This window comes from Ustilaginoidea virens, chromosome 5, assembly GCF_000687475.1.
Source record: "Ustilaginoidea virens chromosome 5, complete sequence".
NCBI classification, from domain to species: Eukaryota; Fungi; Ascomycota; class Sordariomycetes; order Hypocreales; family Clavicipitaceae; genus Ustilaginoidea; species Ustilaginoidea virens.
The window spans coordinates 810,649-828,744 of NC_057320.1; the positions used below are offsets into that span (position 1 = coordinate 810,649).

Sequence of the window (18,096 nt, forward strand, 5' to 3'; positions counted from 1 at the left end):
CCGGGGCGTCTTCTCTGTGTTTTCTTTTTTTCTTTTTTTTTTTTTGCGCGCGAGCGAGATGGGGCTGCCGGAGAAGCACGCTGTCGAGTTGGAATTGGTGGTTTGTTCGCTTTGCTGGTGGTGACGTCCTCGTGATGATGGGGGGGGGGGGTGGTTTTTTGCCTGGAAAACCGGGGGGCAGCCCAGCCCAGCCCAGCCCAGCCCAGCCCAGCTTCTGGCGCTAGCTAACCTCGGCGGAGGGGCAGCGCGGGGTTTCGTTTCGCACTTGAGTTCTTGCGCACATGCAAAGACGACGCTGCTGCGTTTCGTGCTCGGGTCACGCGCGCTTCGGAAAGCAGCGGGCAAGGCTCGCGGGGGAGGGGGGGGGGGTTCCCTGGGTCTCTCCGACGGACCCCCGATGAAGAAGAGCAAAGGGGCAAAAACCTACGATGGCAAGGAGAAAGGAAGAAAGCTTCCCCGGCAGAGTCAAGTCACGTGGCAGCGGCGTGGTGGCTCAGCCCGACCAGCTTGCATGTGGCTGCTGCAAAGGGCCGCGCCTTTGTCCCCCGGACCTCGGCAAATCCGAAGCACAACACCAACAACACCAACCAACCCAGCACAAAACGTCCATAAGCCGACGGGCAAAACCCAGCTTTGTTGACCACGACGCCGACCACGACGCCGGCCGACACGCAAACCCGCACGCAAAACCCCGCACGCAAAACCCCGCACGCAAAACCCCGCACGCAGAGCATCGCCCGCCATGGTCGCCGACGCGCTCGCCTACCACCCCTCGGTCGCGCACTACCTGCGCTTCGTCGCCACCACCGTCGGCCGCGACAAGCTCCTCCGCACCGTGCAGTACTTTGCCCGCTTCTACGCCTGGTACCTGCTGCGCACCAACGCCGCCCAGGCCGGCATCCGGCCCTGGGACGCCGCCAAGAAGCAGCTCGGCCTGACGCGCAAGATGCTCCGCGTCGGCAAGAACGTCGAGCACCTGCGCGCCGCCGCCGCCGCCGTCGCCGACGCCAAGCCCCGCTCGCCCGACGGCTTCCTGCGCTACGCCGCCGTCGGCCGCCAGCTCGGCTACGCGGGCTACCTGACCCTTGACGCCGCCGCGCTGCCCGACGCGGCCGGCATCCGCGCCTGGGCGGGCGCCAGGACGGCCCAGGCCCACGCGTACCGCTGCTGGGCCGCCGGCCTGGTCTTCAGCATCGCCGCCCAGCTGTACACGCAGCGGCGCCTGGCGCAGCGCGAGGCGCGCATCGACCGCAAGGACGGCGAGGGCGTCGTCGAGAGCAAGCGCATCGCTCTGTGAGTTTGGCATAGCAAGCATCCCGGGGGGGGGGGCCTGCCGTTTTTCGTGTGTGTGTGTGTGAGAGAGAGAGAGAGATGCTGACCGGCCGATGCGTTTTCGCCTTTACAGAGAGCGACGTGCTAGCCACCTGCAGCTTGTGTCCGACCTCTGCGATCTCACCGTTCCCGTGGCCGCCCTCGGCTGGGTCGGCTTTGACGACGGCTTTGTCGGTCTCGCCGGCACGCTGAGCAGTCTGATCGGCGTCTACAACCAGTGGAAGAAGACTGCGTAGGGGAAGAAACCAGCCGCGCGCAGCCCGACTTGCGACGAGTCGCGATCCTCCATAGGACGTGGGTTCCTCCGCACCGACGACGGCAAGTGCGAAAGTGAGAGACTGGGATAACGACGAGGAGGAGGCACGCGGTGCCGCTGAGCCCATCTAGTGCCCATCATGGCCACCGCAAGCTTCGTCAAGACACATCATCCCCGGCCTTTGAACCTGTCGCTGCCCTTTCCATCACAGCCGACAGCCGACGGCCTGCTCTGGAAATGGTGCCAGCTGCTGGACTGGGGCGTTGCAGAGTGGAAACCTGAAAGCGCAGCTGTATAGTATTCGAGAACAAATTTAGCTTCAAACTGACCACGGTCATCCGTGCTTGCGAGACCATCCCCAGTAGCCCCCAAACGGACGGACGCAAAGGGAAAATAGGCAAAATCGGCAGAGTCAGGACAGCCAGCCTTGTCGTTGTCGTCTGCCGCGACAGTCTCGACAAGAGGCATCCCAAACTTGACAAACACCAGACAGCTCGCAGGAGCGCCTCCCAGGCAAAGTAGAACATGGCATACATTCTGATAATCGTACAGTCTCATGGCCATTCCCTGCAGGGCCCTTCCCACCCACCGGCAAGCCGGAACCCTTTCCTGATCAGCCCACGTCGAAACGCAATTTTCCCTCAAGTCATGGTTCGTCGCCTCGTCAGTGACATGTCCCCCTGCGCTCCCCTTCCCAGCGTACCCTCTCCCCCCCTCAAGTCTCATGGCAACATCATCAAAGTCGGGCATTTTCTCGAATTGTTCCTTCTTGCCCAATCCAGACGTCCACTCAAAGTGTCATCATGATGAACCTCATTTCGGAAAAACCTACTTGCTGCAAACGCACCGAAACGTTGTCCTCCCAGCCCTATCCATATTCGCTGCACGACAAACAACTCGCTTGCGGGATTATTCAACGGCCAATCATCTGCAGCCATTAGCCAAGGTCACATTCCTCATCCAATTCTTTGCCACCCGGAGGAGTAGGCTCCAAGAAAACCAAACAGAAGCCACACGAAAGGGGGGGTTACGGTACTTACCAGTACCGTCCGCCGCGATCATATTCGCGAGAATAACCATCGCGAGGCGGATAAGCAGGCTCGCGAGGGGCGAAATCACGAGGCGGTCGGTCATATTGGCGACCGTTGGTGTAAGGGTCGGTGGGAGGGGGAGCATAATCCCGTCGATACGGATCGTCATAGCGGCCGCGAGGCGGCGGATAGTCTTCCATTGGAGGCGGCCCACGCGGTGGAGAGCGATAGCGCGCTCTGTCGTCGTAATATTCGCGCCTTGGGCTCCGGTCACGGTAGCCATAGGGCCCCGGATCTCGGCGGGGACTGTAACCACGGCCTTGCGGGCCTCTTCGATCGTAGTCATCGAATCGAGGGGGCGCATACGGACGTCGGCCACCGCCGGCACCACCGCCGGCGCCACCACCGGGCGAGCGAGAACGGCCGCGTCCATCCCGTTGTGGCATATCAGGTTGTGTCTGCGCGCCCCAGCATGCTCAGCAATGTTTCTTCAACGGGGAGAAAAGGAGGGCAGGCTTACATCGGCTACGCATTGAACACGATTCCCTTTAAAGTCGCGACCATCGAGCTTCTCAACAGCGGTCCTCAAGTCGGCAGCGGTTTCGTATTCAACAAAACTGTGATGAACCAAGGAAAAAAAAAAAAAAGAAAGAAAAGAAAAGGACGTGTTAGCGTAGCCTCTTATCTCTTTATCGAGCAGCTTGATGGCTTGGCAAGAACTTACCCTCTTCCATTCGAGTCTCGCCCCGTTTCGGAATATACGACGTCAAGACCGGGTTGACGTGCAAAGTCTTTCAGATCCTGCCATCAGAGTCCAAGTAAGTCCTTGTACCTAGGAGTGCCCGGTGTTGATCTGCGTGACGCCAAGAGACAGAGGGAGAAATAGACAAGGTAGATCCCTTCCAGCATCCTGTTGCGAAACAGCTACGAGTTCAAAGCACCATATGCCAGGATGAGGAAACAAATAGCCGGTACCCAGGATTCGACTCAAAGGGTGTCAAAGGCTGATTTGTCGCCGATCCAGACAAAGTAAAGAGGAGCAGAGTGGTCTTGAAAAGCGTCGAATCCCGCCAGAGCATGACAGCGCGCAGAAAAGATCCAAATCACACAGGCAAGGCAGATCATGTCCAAGGAGTCCAGCGATAAAGAGCGGGGAGATGGAGACAGACCTGCCAACTGGTTTCGTTCGGAAGACCGGTAATCTGCATCCTGTGAGGCGTTCGTCGAGGTCGAGGCGGTGCACGCTCATGGGCAGGAAAGCCACCCTCCCTGTTTCGGGGTCCACGGGCAAATTGAACGGTAAGGCGCTCCCCCATGAAGTCAGATCCGTCTACAAAGCCATATTAGTGAAAAAAACGCTAACCAACGGCCAATTGTCGAGCGGACGCTGCGATTGCCCGCAGTGCAACAAGGCCAGGGGAGAGAATTGTTTCTTTTTTTTTTGTGTGTTCCACGTACGAAAAGCTATGATATTGCGATCAACCAAAGCCATCCCAGTTAGCAGAGTTCGGGCAAGATAAGGTCCCTCACAGCCGACGCCTTTTCCGCGCTCAGAGGAAATAAGAAGAAGAAAAAGAGTCGACTAACCCGGAACAACGTCGCGGGCATCCATTGGGTCCTTGTACTCGATGAAGCCAAAGCCGTTCATCAGCTTCACCTCGGTGATTTCTCCGGTGCCATGAGTTGCAAAGTGAGCCTCAATATCGGCCTTGGTAGCTGCCGGGAAAGCGAGTCAGTTGGAATCCAAAGGGGCCAAGTAGAGATGAAAGATGGCTATGGGTTTTAAGGACCATTGCGTGGGAGGTTGCCCAGATAGAGCCTGGTAGCCGAGACCTCAGTCATGGCGGCGGGAAAACGAGCTTTCGTTGAGTCCTGGATATATGCTGTGGCAAAGGCTAGCGCGCGGTGACGGCCAGGAAGGGATGCGAAAGACAAAATCCAAAAGGTGGTCTGGGAAAGCCCAGGGGAGCGGGTAAGACGTCGTCGTGGTTCAAGGGCGACAAGAGGTGAGGAGAAGCCAAGGGAAAAGCTCAACGTGACCTGGATGCGACACTGAGAGGCTGAGGCGAGCGGTGGAAGCTGGCAAAACGGCTTGACCTCGTTGGGACCCACCTTTTTGCCCTGCACAGCCAACCAATCATGTCCTGCGGGCCCCATCTACCACGTATGTCTCCGGTGACGAGAGTTGACAGAGTTGACATGAGACACCTACACCTACCTTTGAGCCAGAAAGCGCAATCAAACCTGGATCAACAAGACGTGTAAAAAGCTTGTCTCATTGGTGACTTGGACGGCTTTCCCCCAAAGCCATCACCCAGGTAACTCTAGCCGGGGAATGCGCCCAGGCCACGAGACTGTCATACATAATAAGAGGAACGGAGTACCCAAGTACTCGTGGGTTCCTGTGCTGCAACGCGTCGGCAAAGCACACGAGGTCCAGCATGACTTACTTGCCTGCATGTCCCTCTGTCATGTCTGATTGACTTGATTGATCAGTGTGGATGTATGTGTATGTAACCATGAACAGTCAAGAGGTAGTCAAGGAGGCAGTGTTTGTTGCTCATGTAACTCCACGCCGTCGCCGAATCACACTTGGGTATACTCTAAACCCTGGCCCCTTGACTCCGGATCAAAAGATCAAAATGTCCCCACGAAACGCCATACCGTGTGCTCAACAAGAGTCAACATATTTCCCAGTTTCCAAAGGCCAGCCAACTCGTCTTCGTCTATCGCTTCGTCCGTCGAGGGCAAAGGACTTCCCTGAATAGCAAGCCGACCCGGTTGGCTTTTGGTCCGTCATTTTGCCTACAGATCGTCAAACATGATGGATATTACTTCATCGAGCATAGTGAAAGCCAAGTGAGAGCTAGCAACATCATGTGTCAGCATCGTCAGAAACCATCGTGCAGAGCCAACCGGGTGGCAAGGGGGGAGGGATTTCGTACTTGAGCCGCGAATTGTTCAAGGTAGCAAAAATGCGACGGCTCGCAGCTTGCGCATTCACCCTCCCGACTACATTGCCAGCCAGATCGGGAACCAGCGTGGCCAGCATGAGGCTTGCCTCCGTGCGCGTCTTTTTTTTCTGCGCTGCGGATCGGGGTGTTCGCGCCCGTTGCAAAACTCCGTTTGGCCACATGATGTCTTGTATCATGGCGACGTATCGTAGAATAGACTCGTCCTGCAGTAGCGCTTTCACGTTGTCGCGCACTTTTCTCTCTATCGTACCTCCTAGGAGTTGCTGCAGGACCACCACAACGGCGCGTCCGCGAAGCCAGTTGTTCCCTCTGTTGAGTTCAAAGACCTCCAGAAATATATCGCAGATGGGCTTGATAAAAGGCTCCAGTTCCTTGTTCTCAAAGGCGTTCAGTTCGGCTTCTGCCTCGGCGGCGGGAAAGGTATCCTCACTGGCATTGAGCGGCACTGGGTTGAGTTGATTGGTGGCTGCTGCAATGAGATTCTGGCCGGCAACGGAGATTTGGTCCAGGACGGGAATGTTGCCCAGAATGTCTTCCATCCCGTCTGCTACAGAATCGTACAGCCGCGTGACAATATCCTTCTTGTCCTCACGATCCACAATGTCTTGGCCGGGCGTGATGATGCTCTGCGATAAAAAGGCTCGCAGATCCCGACTTCGACAGACTTCCGGCAGAAGGAGGAGCTCCTGAAGGTACTTCTCTAGAGCCTCTCTTCTCTTGCGCAGAAATTCGCTTTGAAACTTCATAACCACTCTTCGCCGAGGAAAGTCTAGATTCCTCACAGAGGCATAGCTGGATCGTAGGCGCTGGTTGAGCTCATGAAACTCACTGTATCGTCGCGTGACGATCCAGGATGCCGCAGGCATTTGCTCCCCTGCGTTGCGTTGCACTTCGACGACGTACATGGCAAACTCACGGCCGTCTCCCTCCCTGCCCACCTGGATCGACTTGATCTTGATTGTGGAGCGACCATAGAGACTGTTGTCGCTTTCCTGAACCACGTACTGCTGGCGCTGAAGTTCCTTTCGTCGGATTTCTCTCTGCAAACTTGCCTTGGATTTGCGCAAAATGCGCAATTCTGACGTGTTGTTGGTCAGCTCGGCTTTACGGGTCAACGAGTTGATGATGGCTTCCTGGGCGACCAGACGATCTATATCATTGGTGAGAGCCGTGATAGCTTCGGCAAGGCCGAGATCACCCGGTGCGGCTTCATGTACCTCATCCTCCTCGGTCCTTTCCATAGCGCTAGCGCCATCGTCTTCGTCTTCGTCGACGAGATACTTGTCCTCGTCACCAAATAAATCGTCGTCGACAAACACACCAATCCTCGACGCGGCGCTCACCAGGCCCAAAGAAGATAAACTGGGCTTCTCGTGGTCTTTGGCACTCGCAACAGGTGGCCGCCCCAAATCCACAGACCCTCGATTTGACTCGCGATCGTTGTTCGACAGGAGATGAGCCTCTTTGTAATCCGCATCTCCGAACAAAGAGGCCCGCAGGGCTTCTGCTGTTTGCGGTCTTTCGTCGCCCATGATGTTGTTGAGGGCTGCTTCAACAGCTTGGACGACTTGCGTATCTGGAGCTAGGTGTGGTGCCTGTTCCTGCTCCAGGCTGTGAACAGAATCCGTTGGGCCATCAGTTTCTATTTCGTCATCGTCAAACAACGGCGTTGATGCGGGCGCATCTAGTGACCGACGCGGGTTGTTTATCGAATCTGGAACAATTGCGCTTCCGTCAACTCTTTGGAGGTCAGCAGCAGAACCGCTTCTTCTGGGTACTTGACTAGAGGCCGAAGTTGCCAACCGGGACACCGGTTTAGGCTTGGGATGAGAGGGCTGCGAGGTTCGGTTGATGGGGGGCAAAGCCGGTGCCATCGGAGCTGGTGCCATGGCTGCTGTAGACGTTTCCTGCGATGCCAGACACTTGTAGTATAGATCGGATCTCTTGAAGCCATGATAATGCTGAGACTGCATCTCTTCCAACACTGTGCTCTGGGCCCTCAAAATTGACTTTCTAGCGTTGTGATACTGGAGGGGAGTGGCAGACTTGCCAGCCTCGAGAAACTGCCGCACTAGTCTTTTCGAAGTTTCGGGCACATGCAACTCGGGCCTCGACAAGTAAGCTTGGTTGATTTGTTGCAGATCATGCCTGTCCGCTTCGGACCACATTAGCAGATTGGAGGGGTCAATGTCATCTTCCTGGCCGTCATCTTCCAGCGGGTTGCGGAAACCATCTACCACGAGCCAAAACTGAACCAAGGACATCAAATGCTGGCGGTCCATGTATTCCATGAAATACGAGAGCCCGGATGCATCTTTCAAAAGGTCAACAAGGGAGACATTTTCCAGCCGCGATGTTGTGGCGCTCGGCATGGCTTCCGTGCCGAGAGTGGCCAGCTGACGACTAGCCCCGGCCGCCAACTGATGGACCTTTTGGTCTAGAATTCGTTTGCCCATTTCAAGGCGTCGCAGGTAGACGGGATCTTGCTTCTCTTGGAGCGAATCGCGTTTCAGCTGACTGGCAACTTCGCTGCGGAAACGACGTGCATCGGACAGATTGTTGACTTTTCGGATGCCGCGGATGAACTTTTCAAATTTGCGCTCGGGATCTCCGGCCGCGAGGCGCGGTGCCACCGTCAACCTCATGGTCTGGGGTGTTGGCGAGGCATGTTGATCGAGTGCGGCTCTGAGCCTCCGGACTGTTGATCTGTCTTGCAGCATGGAGCGGCCGTAGTTTTCCATGACTTGGTTCCAGGTGTCGGGATCCGATAGCAGTTGAAGGACTGGGAACAAGACGGCGCAGCTGACGATTTCTCGAATGATGATGGAAACAGATCGACTCGCAAGCATATTTTCGGGCAGAATTCTGGGCAAGATTCGCTCCGAGAGTGACCGCAGATAATCTTGCTGAACCATCTTGGTATCGGGAAAGGATAAAGACGCCGCCGGATGTAGGCGCCCATCGTTGTATTTTGAGGCAATAGCCAAGTCCAGTTCCTCCGACTCTGTCACGGATCGGTTCAGCTTCCTTCCTCGCACTGACTTTTCGGCATCGTAGAAGTCTCGAAAATGCGACGTCAGAATGGGAGTCAAGCGGCTCGTCACAACCTCTGCCAAATCCTTGTATCGCAGCGACTCTATTAGACTAGCTACTGCTGTTCGGATCGCCCTGTCGACCTCGTCCGAAAAGACGGGATTGGGGCTGATATGAGAGTACCAGATAGTGACAAAGTCACGGACTATCAAATCGAGCAGGCCGTCGACGGCATTTGCAGTTTGCGGTGAAGCTCCTAGGTCAAGAAGAGACTGCTTCTCGTAGGTTTGGCGCTTTTTCAAGGCGGTAATCTCCTGGTCCCAGCGGCTCGCGTGAATGAAGGAAACCCTGGGGGCCATCGGTCGCTCACGATTCGGCCTTTGCGACGTCAATAGCAGGATAGCGACAAGTCCAAGGCCGGCAGCAAGGACACCACTGATGAACGCGTAACCAGTCCAGCGGAGCACGGGAAACCAGCTGGCTGCGTAGGCCCAAGATGTGAAGGCTGCTGCGGCAGCGATAGCGGCATCTCTGCGCCTCAGGTCCATAGCCGTGGCCTGTGTCGACGAGACTGCATCATCCAATTGACGGATATGTAGAGTAGACAGTCAAGGTGGGAGGTTAGCATCATCGCAGCAGGGGGGGGGGGGGGGGGGGGGGGGGCTGGGCTCGAGCGACCTAAGGTTGGTTAGCTGCCTCCTGCCCTGGGAGTTAGTTGCAGGGAGGTCGCATGCTCGGCAGCTGTCTGGTGACAGCTTTATCGATACATGCAACATTCTTGAGCTACCCTGTAACCAGGGTGTGGGTATCTGTGATGTACTGCATCACCAAGGGACAGGCATCGAAGAACCAAAAAGGCACCTAGCTGTCGTACCAACAGGCTGAAGGAGCTGCGGTAAACGTGCGTACCAACGAGGAATGCTCCACATGGATGGGTCTGCCATGCAGGAAGCCTCAACTTGCAAAACTCCAGGGTACATACTCACTCAAGTTGAAAGGTTTTATCTACATGATTCGGCGACATCGTGTCGTAATAGACCATGCATGTCCTTGGACCGCGGTTACAGGTACTGTAAATCTCAGATGGCACACTTTCACCAAGTCTCGTCTCCGGTTTGTTCGCCTAGCACACAGGTTTCCAAGGTATCTCTCATCTTCAACATTTGTTGAGAAACTCTGGGGAAAGCACGGGGAGTCGTAGATGAGGCGTTTAATTTACGATCTGTTCTTTTTCCACACGGACAATCATCTTATTCCCACGGTGGATCTTCTACCCTCCTGAACAGAGCAACAAATTTCTGGCCATTATTCCTCGTCACTTTCTTGCCCTCTTCTGTCTCATTCCGCATGACTTCAACACATTGATCGCGCTCCACCTCGTCGTCAGCAACTCTTTCAAAAGAAGGGTGAGCATCCAAGTGCTGCACCATCCACAGATGGAGAGCCTCCACGTCGGTGATGGTGTAGACGATGCCTCCTGGTCGCAGAGCGTACGCGTACTCGGAGTTCAGCGTTGTCGACACGATTCTAGCCTTGTGCTTCCTGGACTTGAAATGCGGATCGGGAAAGCAGATAAATATCTTGCTTAGTTGAGCCTTCCTGAAAAAGTTGGGAAGGAACTTCATGGTGTTCGCGCGTATGCAAGCGGCGTTCTGGAAGTCGTTGCCGTCGCCTTGTTCTCGCAGCGCCCATATCCTTTCCTGGACGAACTGGGTGACACTGGTTCTAATTTCCAATCCTAGAAATCGCCCATCAGTAACCGATGCTGCTTCTCTTGTCCCGTCTCCAGTAAAAGGTCACTCGACGTACCCAGCATGAGAGTATCTGGAAAGAGAGGAGCTAATGCAACGAGCAGGCCACCAAAGCCGCACCCAATATCGACGACTTCTACGCTTCTGCTCATTTTTGCAGACTGGCCAGAGCCCCCCGATTCGTCTCGGATTGCGTACATCGGATAATGCGCGCACCAGTCCATCGCATCCGGCGATTCAGGGCTATATTCTGATAAGTTTATGCCAGTGGAATACCAGCCAAGGTCGCAGTGGACATACTATTCGAGCATATGATCCGAGAACGGGTTGGCGTGAGCCCGTTGACGGTAGAAGCGCTTCCGGGGCAACCTGGCAATTCCATCTTCATCCTTGCTGTGGCTGAATCGCTCACGGTTCGCCCGTTTATTTGCGGCTCCGGGCATCTTAAGGAGCTTTGACAACAATTGCTTAAACGAGGCAGCAAGTAGAAGTCGTTTGTTGCTGGTAAGCCACTTTTCTCCCGCAGAGACCTTGGGAGTGAAACTATTCGAATAGAGCAGGCGGTGAGGGCTGCCACTGGGTCTCCCCACGGGTGACGGGTTTGGTCAGGGGTTTGGAACTTTGAAAGTCAGCTTCAAAAGTCCGTCACCCTTTCACCGAAGCTAATAACACTCCATTCAGCCGCATCTTGCATTAAAAGGTTCAAATTCGTTCGTCCGTATCCATAAAAATTCCCATGCTGGCTTACTTGTCGGTTCAATATGTCCGACATCATTCAGCCGAGTTTATGGAATTTTAACGGCTTTGTCTTGCCTCAGTCAGCCTCGTTCATCGTCCGATCAATCTCCGCTCTATCCGTATGCCTAGAAACTTTGTCTTCCTCTTATCGGACCAACTCTAATACCCTGCATGATTGATAGGCATTCATTGGAACCATCTTTATTCTACCGCTTGTATTTTTTCTCATCATCGATATAGCTTTGTGGCTATGGAGACATATCTCTAGGCCCAGCGACGTCCAGACATGGTCCAGCTCAACCGAACGAACAACTGCTACTAGCCCATCGGCTGATGCAGTAAAGCCAATAAAAGCCAAGAATCGCAAAGAAAAATAGAGCATCCCAGATTTTGGGTTTAAAAAAAAAGGCCTCGAGTTGTCCGTCTTGATGTCTGTGCAGGTGTTTGATAAGGTCATGTCGGCTTCAGGTAATCTGGGCAATAACCTTGATCAGATCCGCAGTCACTCCCATAGCGGTCACATCGCCTCCGGCGCCAGCGCCTTGGACAATGAGCGGCTTGTCCCCGTATCGCTTTGTGTAGAAAGAAATTATGTTGTCGCTTCCCTTCAAGGCGGCAATTGGGTGGGAAGGGTCAAAAATCTCGAGGCCAACCTTGACACTCTTTGATGCCACGTCGATGCTTCCAACAAGACGAATGACTTTGCCACCACCGACATTCTTCTTCTCATCCATACGCTCATCAAAAGCCGGCAGTTTCTCCAGGAATTCATCGCCCGTTGCGCAGGATTCCAGTTCTTGTGGAATCAAGCTCTCGACAGGGAACGAGGTCGGCGACTCAACCGGCAGGCCAATCAACCGGGCCAAAATAGTCAGTTTACGGGCAACGTCAAGGCCGTTGAGATCATCCCGCGGATCAGGTTCGGTGTAGCCGAGAGCTTTTGCCTTCTTGACCTCGTCCGACCACTTACCACCACCCCCACCGACCGGGGCGAAGGAGTTGAATAGGAACGACATGGTGCCACTGAACACTCCTTCAATCTTGGTCACTTGGTCGCCAGTCTCTACAAGATCCTTCAACGTCGAAATCACTGGTAGTCCGGCACCGACGGAGGACTCGTGGTAGACCTTGGCACCCGAAGCATTGGCAGCCATGAAAATATCTTGCCACAATTTGTACGATCCAGAAAAGGCTTTCTTGTTTGGCGTGACGACGCTGATACCAGCGTCGAGGAGCATAGGATACGCTTCGGCAACATCCTGGGAACTGGTGTTGTCGACAACAATGGCTTTCCCCGGAGCCTTGGTAAGATAGGCGACAAGCTCAGCGAGACCAGTGGAGGACTTGGCGGATTTGCGCAATGTCTCTATGGCCTGACCCAGATTGAGGGGCGAGTAATCGTCATTGTAGAGAGCTTTTCGACTGGTAGCGATGTAGCAGAGGTTGAGCTTCGGGGAAGGTCGTCTTACGGCCAAGTCTCGTAGCTGGGATAGGAAGCATTGGCCCACTCCGCCGGCACCTATATTCATGTGGCGATTAGCGCCGAAATGAGGTCGAGGCACAGAGAAGGTAGTTGATTACCCACCAATAACAGCAATATAGATGGAGTTTGCATTTGCCATTGTCGACCCCAAGAGAAAGCGTATTGTAGTTGGCTGGGAGAAAGAAGATACCTTCTCTGTCCGACAGCGGGGGAGGGGACTTGGGAGGGGTTTGCAGGGTGGCTGGTGTGGCTGACGAGCAGAAACTGTGGCTGGATGTGGCGGAGATAGCTCCTTGCCTTTCTTCAGCAGGATGCTTGGTGGAATGCAACTGCATACACAAGGTGAACAGATGACTTACTTGACGCTGATGTAAGGGAAGTTCTAACAAGGAGCGGATATTACGACGAGACATCCACCGGCAGAGGCTGCTGTGTATTTACCGTCTTTGTTCGGTACAAAGGGGAAAGGGACTACTGCCTGCCAAACAGGGCTCTGTTCATCATCACCGACCTGGTCTTGCCTACAGTTTCCATCACGCAGCATTTTCATCTTGCTGCTGGAACAAGAACAAGCGACATGCCTCAAGACCCGGACCTCTACGGCCAACGGCCCGCCAAGAAGCAAAAAAAATCCACGGCCCTTGCGTCGTCTCTTGATTTCACAGCACAGTTGACATCGCTCATGTCGAATGCCAAGTCGACTGGTCCCCAGCCGGGGCGGAAAAGACCATCAAAGGAGCACAAGGTGGACCTTGCTCGCAGTAACAACCCAAAGGAACCCAAACCGCAGCATGAGGACAACAAACTGAAAATCAAGGACGTTTCTGGTACAGAAGAAGAATCCCAGCAACTAGCACGTTCCAGGCGGAAAATGGAGGACAAGGCACGAATCTATGCAGCAATGAAGAGAGGAGACTACGTGCCCAAAGACAACGAGACGGCTCCGCTGGTGGACTTTGATCGGAAATGGGCAGAGACGGTGGAAGGGAACAAAGACTACGCGAGTTCCAGCTCGGATGAGGCCGAGGAGGAGGAGGAGGACGACGACGACGGGGATGCGGACCAAGTGATTGAATACGAGGATGAGTTCGGGCGGTTGAGGAAAGGGTCCAAGGCTGAAAAGGAGCGCATGGAACGACGGGCGAGGAGAGGATGGCTAGGTGCGGAAGAGCTGGAGCGCATGTCTGCGCGGCCAGCGGCGCCGACGAACCTCATCTACGGGGATGCAGTGCAGGCCATGGCGTTCAACCCGGAGGATCCCGAGAAGATGGAGGAGCTCGCTCGAAAACGGGACCGCAGTGCGACACCACCGGAGCAGAAGCATTACGACGCCGACAGCGAAATCCGCACCAAGGGAACAGGCTTTTACAAGTTTAGCCAGGATGCAGCGACACGCGAGCAGGAAATGGGAGACTTGGCAAACGAGCGACAGCGGACGGAACAGGAGCGCAAATCCCGACTTGATTTGAAGGAGGCCCGACGTCGGGAGATTGAACAGCGGCGGAAAGACATGGGAGCGCGTAGGGCTCGGCGCCAGGCTGACAACTTCCTGGACAAACTGGCGGAAGGCGAGGATGGGCGATGAGGACGACCGGCACCGGCGACTTGCTGTGTTGCGGCGCGGGTGTTGAGGCGGCGGAAGCCATGTCGTACGGACTGCGGACTTGGGAGGACGAATGATGGATGCACACCGTGGGACTGGCTGGTCAATGAAAAATTCCTCTGACTGCCTTGTTGGTGACGATGCATTGTTGGCCACATACTCGGTTGACGAGCGTCATGGCTGCACTACCGTTCTTGGGTCTGCTGTCCGCTTGCTGCCTGCGAAGCGACCAAAGCAAAGCCTATCATCTACTTCCAAATGTCCTTATTCTTGACTCGTAACCAGGCACATTTCTCGGTTTCACTCTGTGGCTGCTCTCGAAGTACGTGCTGAATGGGTCTCGATTGGATGCATTACTAACACGACCAATTGGCTGTTGGTTCGGCGTCAGCAAGTAATCTCCCACGGTCCACCGCTGCAACCGAGTTCCAGGTATTGCACTCGGTGGTGGTGGGTGGTGGGTGGGGATGAAGGGGTGGGTGGGAAGCAGCACAAGTCCGAGGACAAGCACGAGCACTAGGGAACTGCAGCGGAGCAATGGACGGGTCACTGGCGCGGAGGTCCGGCATGTTGCCTGGCAAGGATGGGGAAAAGTCAATTCATTCTTCATTCTTGTGTGGAAATGACATGAAAGCCAAGGGGGAGAGTTTTCACGACAATGGGAACTTTTCATCAAAACAACTTTTTGGTGGATCCCAGGGCTGCGCGCTTCGCTGCGCTGCGCTTCGCTGCGCCATGCTGCAAGCTGGCTGGATTGGCTGCCCCACAGTCCCCGATGCGGTTAACGCGGAAAAGTGTGAGTCACAGACCGGACCCACCCGCTACCTACTGGCAGGGCGTCGGCACATAAGCCCTTAACTGGCCAGTACGCGAGCCGTGAGGAAGCGTGTTAGCAACGGCCAGGTGGGGCGCCCCCAGCTGCTCTTCTCTGCCACTGGCCCCAGGGGCCGCGAATCCATGGTGTCCTCAACTCCTTGCTGCCTGAGAAAAATACAAAACATGCCGAGCTTCTCACCACCTCTCCTCTCGTCTCCTCGTCTCCTCGTCCTTCACCCTCCCCCATCACTTCAACTTCCCTCTAGTCAAGCCAGAACAGCGCCTCAGGCAGTCCTCAAGATGCTGTAAACTTCGTTCTTTTAGCGCGTTTCCCCCTTTTGACCAGTCAAAATTCCGTCCCAAGACTTCAACAGCATACTCTCCACTCTGCACAACCCCAATCCAGCTCACCACTTGGTTGATCTGGACTTCAGCACTGCTTTCAGCAACCGCTCGAGTTCTCCTGCTACCGCCAACATTTTGGCCCAGGACTCTTCAGTCTTCACCACGGATCCCCAATCAACATGGCTTCCCAACTCCCCATCCAGCCTGCCGGCACCGTCCGCGCATCCTTGCCAGAGCCCTGTCGAGAACCAGCAGGATTTTGTCTTGTTCGACAATCCGCAGCCTCGTCAAGCCCCTAATCGTTGTTCGGCTTCACTGTCCTGCCAGCGCAGTCACTCGCATCGCAATCGCAAAGACAAGCTAGTTTCCGCAGCTGTCCATAATTCGCGAGTGGCCCAAATACTCCAGGCCATTGGGCATTCATCCTCGTCTTCTGTTCCAGCAACCGGTTTCGCCAACCAGTTTTACGCTTCGTCGGCTCCATCGTCTTCTGTTTCTCTGAAGCAACATCAGAGACCTCGCATCACTCGACCTCCTGTACCCTTGTTTGACCAGAGAGCGGGTAGTACTCCAACATCCGCCAAGATGATGAACGCTGCGGGTTTGTGCCCCCCCACCCCCTCTTTTGACCTTATCAACCTGCGGTCTTTTGCCATGTCTAACGTCTTTGATTGTACGTCGCTAATATTTCTCAGATGTTGACCTGGGCGACTTTCCCGCCTTTGGAGGTGGCGACTCGACGGGTTTCTGCTCTCCAGCGGTTGCTCCTGTTCTAGACTTCCATGGCAACATGTCGAGCTCTACTTCCACTCTGGGCACTGTCTCGCCACATGATCTTTTCATGCAAGACCCCTTCATGTCGGCGCCCAACTCTGCGGCTTTGACGGCCTTGACCTCTCCGTCCATTTACAACGAGTCTCCGGACGTGGACGGATTTGATGTCTCGCCGAACTTTGGAAGTGCCGAGTTTGACGGGTCGGGCGATCCATGGTATCCGCTGTTTCCTCAGGAGCCTGCCGCTAGCGGCCGTGAGGCGACGGACGCGGAGGATTCGCCGGGCACCAAGTGCGATGACGTGGACTCTGTGGGAACCGGCTCTGGCGGCGGCAGCGGCAGCCGCAGCAAGGCGGGCAACTCGCCGGCCAGCGGTGGCCGCCACTCTTCGGTTGCCGGCGTCAGCTCGCGCAAGCGAGACAAGCCGTTGCCGCCCATTGTCATTGATGATCCCAACGACAGCGTCGCCATGAAGCGAGCGCGCAACACCCTGGCCGCTCGAAAGTCGCGTGAGCGCAAGGCGCAGCGTTTGGAAGAGCTCGAGGAGCGCATCGCGGCGCTGGAGGCTGAGCGTGACCACTGGAAGAAGATGGCTCTGTCGCACACTGGCTGCTCGCACTGAAAAGTTTTGCTCGTTTTTTTTTCATTTTTTCCTTGTCCACTGCCTCGTCCACTGTGCCTCTCTTCGGGTTGTTATCTTCTTTTTTTTCTTTTCTTTTTTGTTGCTGTTCGTTTCCTTTTGTACATTTTCCTTTTGCCAGTGTGACGTTGGGGGAAATTCTGGGCAAGACGGCTCCTGCTCGTGTACTCGGGTTGTATTCTAGTTGTGGTGGGGGGAATGGGATAGTACTATCTATTTTTTTACACGATTTCGCGCCGCGGCTTGGTAATTCACGCAATGCAGCCTGCCTCGGTGACCTCCCATTGCGACTCTCAACGTGTAAAAGGTCTTGACTTGGCAATTGGTCCTGCCGAGACGATGCCACGCAGCATTCCCGCCGCAGGAATGGCCATCTCTACCGACCACGTCACCGCATCCTCCGCGGCCGCGCGCTCGACGGCGGGGCCCAGTCGCCCTTGTTGACCGCCACGATTGGGCCCCTTGCGCTGCATCCGAGGACCGTTCGTTTGCTGCTGGAGGCGCAGCGCAGCGCATTGCCGGATCATCATCATGCCCTGGATTCACGTCCGTCTGCGTGCTGCGCCCGTACCCGTCGTACCCGTACGTAGACCAAGGCGGCGCGGCCGACCGAGCGAGCAGCTTGGGCGATCGATGGATGCAGCAGCGCCGCCCGACGCGGAGAAGCACGTGCAGCCAGCCGGCCAGCCATTGATAAAATTTGATGTTGATGGCGGCGCGCGCGCTGCACGCCCGCGCAGCACTCCAGAGCCGGGCGTTCCCTTGACGCTCCGGCGGGGTGGGTGCCTTTTTTTCTTGCCAGCTGCGTGGCCGATGCGGTTTAGCGCTGGCGTCGACGTCGATGTCGATGTCGATGTCGATGTCGATGCGTGTTGGAGATGGAAAGGCCAGCGGCATATATATCGACAGGGGGAATGAGAGGATTGAAGTTTTCTGTCGACGGCCGCACTAGGCAAACCGCCCAGCCACACCGCTCAGGGGCACAAGCAAGCACCGCACCGCAATCGCAAGGCAGCAGCAGCACGCCAACGCAAATGCAACCAACATACAACCAACGAACGCGTCAGGGGGACCCAGCGACTTGCACGCACACATCGCCGCTCCGCGTCGGAATGCAAAAGCAGAAATCTACATATCCCACCGCGCGCCGCCCCCCCCCAAAAAAAAAAAAAAAAAAGAAAAAAAACCCCCAGCTGCAAAATGAAAAACAAAAAACATCGCGGCGCGTGCGATGCCCCCATGCCCCATGCCCCCCCCCCGCTCCTGTGTTTTTTTTTTTTTTTTTTTTTTTTTTTTCTACGGCCACCTTCCGCTTTCGG

The 18,096-nt window shown here is 55.5% G+C and overlaps 8 protein-coding genes across 8 annotated transcripts; 4 read left to right on the forward strand and 4 right to left on the reverse strand.

The window, feature by feature from the left end:
- Positions 1-742: 742 nt before the first annotated feature.
- UV8b_06211 (uncharacterized protein) lies at positions 743-1,568 on the forward strand (the record flags this gene model as incomplete). The annotated part of the gene is made up of 2 exons (XM_043143708.1): positions 743-1,293; positions 1,406-1,568. The coding sequence occupies 2 exons, from the start codon at positions 743-745 to the stop codon at positions 1,566-1,568; spliced, it is 714 nt and encodes a 237-aa protein (XP_042999643.1).
- Positions 1,569-2,324: 756 nt separating this feature from the next.
- UV8b_06212 (uncharacterized protein) lies at positions 2,325-4,461 on the reverse strand (the record flags this gene model as incomplete). Its single annotated transcript, XM_043143709.1, has 10 exons — positions 2,325-2,353; positions 2,436-2,516; positions 2,629-2,925; positions 2,990-3,077; positions 3,140-3,236; positions 3,344-3,420; positions 3,789-3,949; positions 4,078-4,083; positions 4,207-4,335; positions 4,410-4,461. 10 exons carry the CDS (start codon positions 4,459-4,461, stop codon positions 2,325-2,327), a joined length of 1,017 nt encoding a protein of 338 aa, XP_042999644.1.
- A 963-nt stretch (positions 4,462-5,424) lies between these two features.
- On the reverse strand, positions 5,425-9,175 carry UV8b_06213 (uncharacterized protein; the record flags this gene model as incomplete). The annotated part of the gene is made up of 2 exons (XM_043143710.1): positions 5,425-5,485; positions 5,565-9,175. 2 exons carry the CDS (start codon positions 9,173-9,175, stop codon positions 5,425-5,427), a joined length of 3,672 nt encoding a protein of 1,223 aa, XP_042999645.1.
- A 702-nt stretch (positions 9,176-9,877) lies between these two features.
- UV8b_06214 (uncharacterized protein) lies at positions 9,878-10,821 on the reverse strand (the record flags this gene model as incomplete). Its single annotated transcript, XM_043143711.1, has 3 exons — positions 9,878-10,365; positions 10,437-10,621; positions 10,679-10,821. 3 exons carry the CDS (start codon positions 10,819-10,821, stop codon positions 9,878-9,880), a joined length of 816 nt encoding a protein of 271 aa, XP_042999646.1.
- Positions 10,822-11,139: 318 nt separating this feature from the next.
- UV8b_06215 (uncharacterized protein) lies at positions 11,140-11,493 on the forward strand (the record flags this gene model as incomplete). The annotated part of the gene is made up of 2 exons (XM_043143712.1): positions 11,140-11,235; positions 11,299-11,493. 2 exons carry the CDS (start codon positions 11,140-11,142, stop codon positions 11,491-11,493), a joined length of 291 nt encoding a protein of 96 aa, XP_042999647.1.
- An 87-nt stretch (positions 11,494-11,580) lies between these two features.
- Positions 11,581-12,738, reverse strand: UV8b_06216 (uncharacterized protein; the record flags this gene model as incomplete). Its single annotated transcript, XM_043143713.1, has 2 exons — positions 11,581-12,635; positions 12,702-12,738. 2 exons carry the CDS (start codon positions 12,736-12,738, stop codon positions 11,581-11,583), a joined length of 1,092 nt encoding a protein of 363 aa, XP_042999648.1.
- A 438-nt stretch (positions 12,739-13,176) lies between these two features.
- On the forward strand, positions 13,177-14,184 carry UV8b_06217 (uncharacterized protein; the record flags this gene model as incomplete). Its single annotated transcript, XM_043143714.1, has 1 exon — positions 13,177-14,184. One exon carries the CDS (start codon positions 13,177-13,179, stop codon positions 14,182-14,184), a length of 1,008 nt encoding a protein of 335 aa, XP_042999649.1.
- A 753-nt stretch (positions 14,185-14,937) lies between these two features.
- UV8b_06218 (uncharacterized protein) lies at positions 14,938-16,759 on the forward strand (the record flags this gene model as incomplete). Its single annotated transcript, XM_043143715.1, has 3 exons — positions 14,938-14,998; positions 15,365-15,964; positions 16,059-16,759. The coding sequence occupies 3 exons, from the start codon at positions 14,938-14,940 to the stop codon at positions 16,757-16,759; spliced, it is 1,362 nt and encodes a 453-aa protein (XP_042999650.1).
- Positions 16,760-18,096: the final 1,337 nt, after the last annotated feature.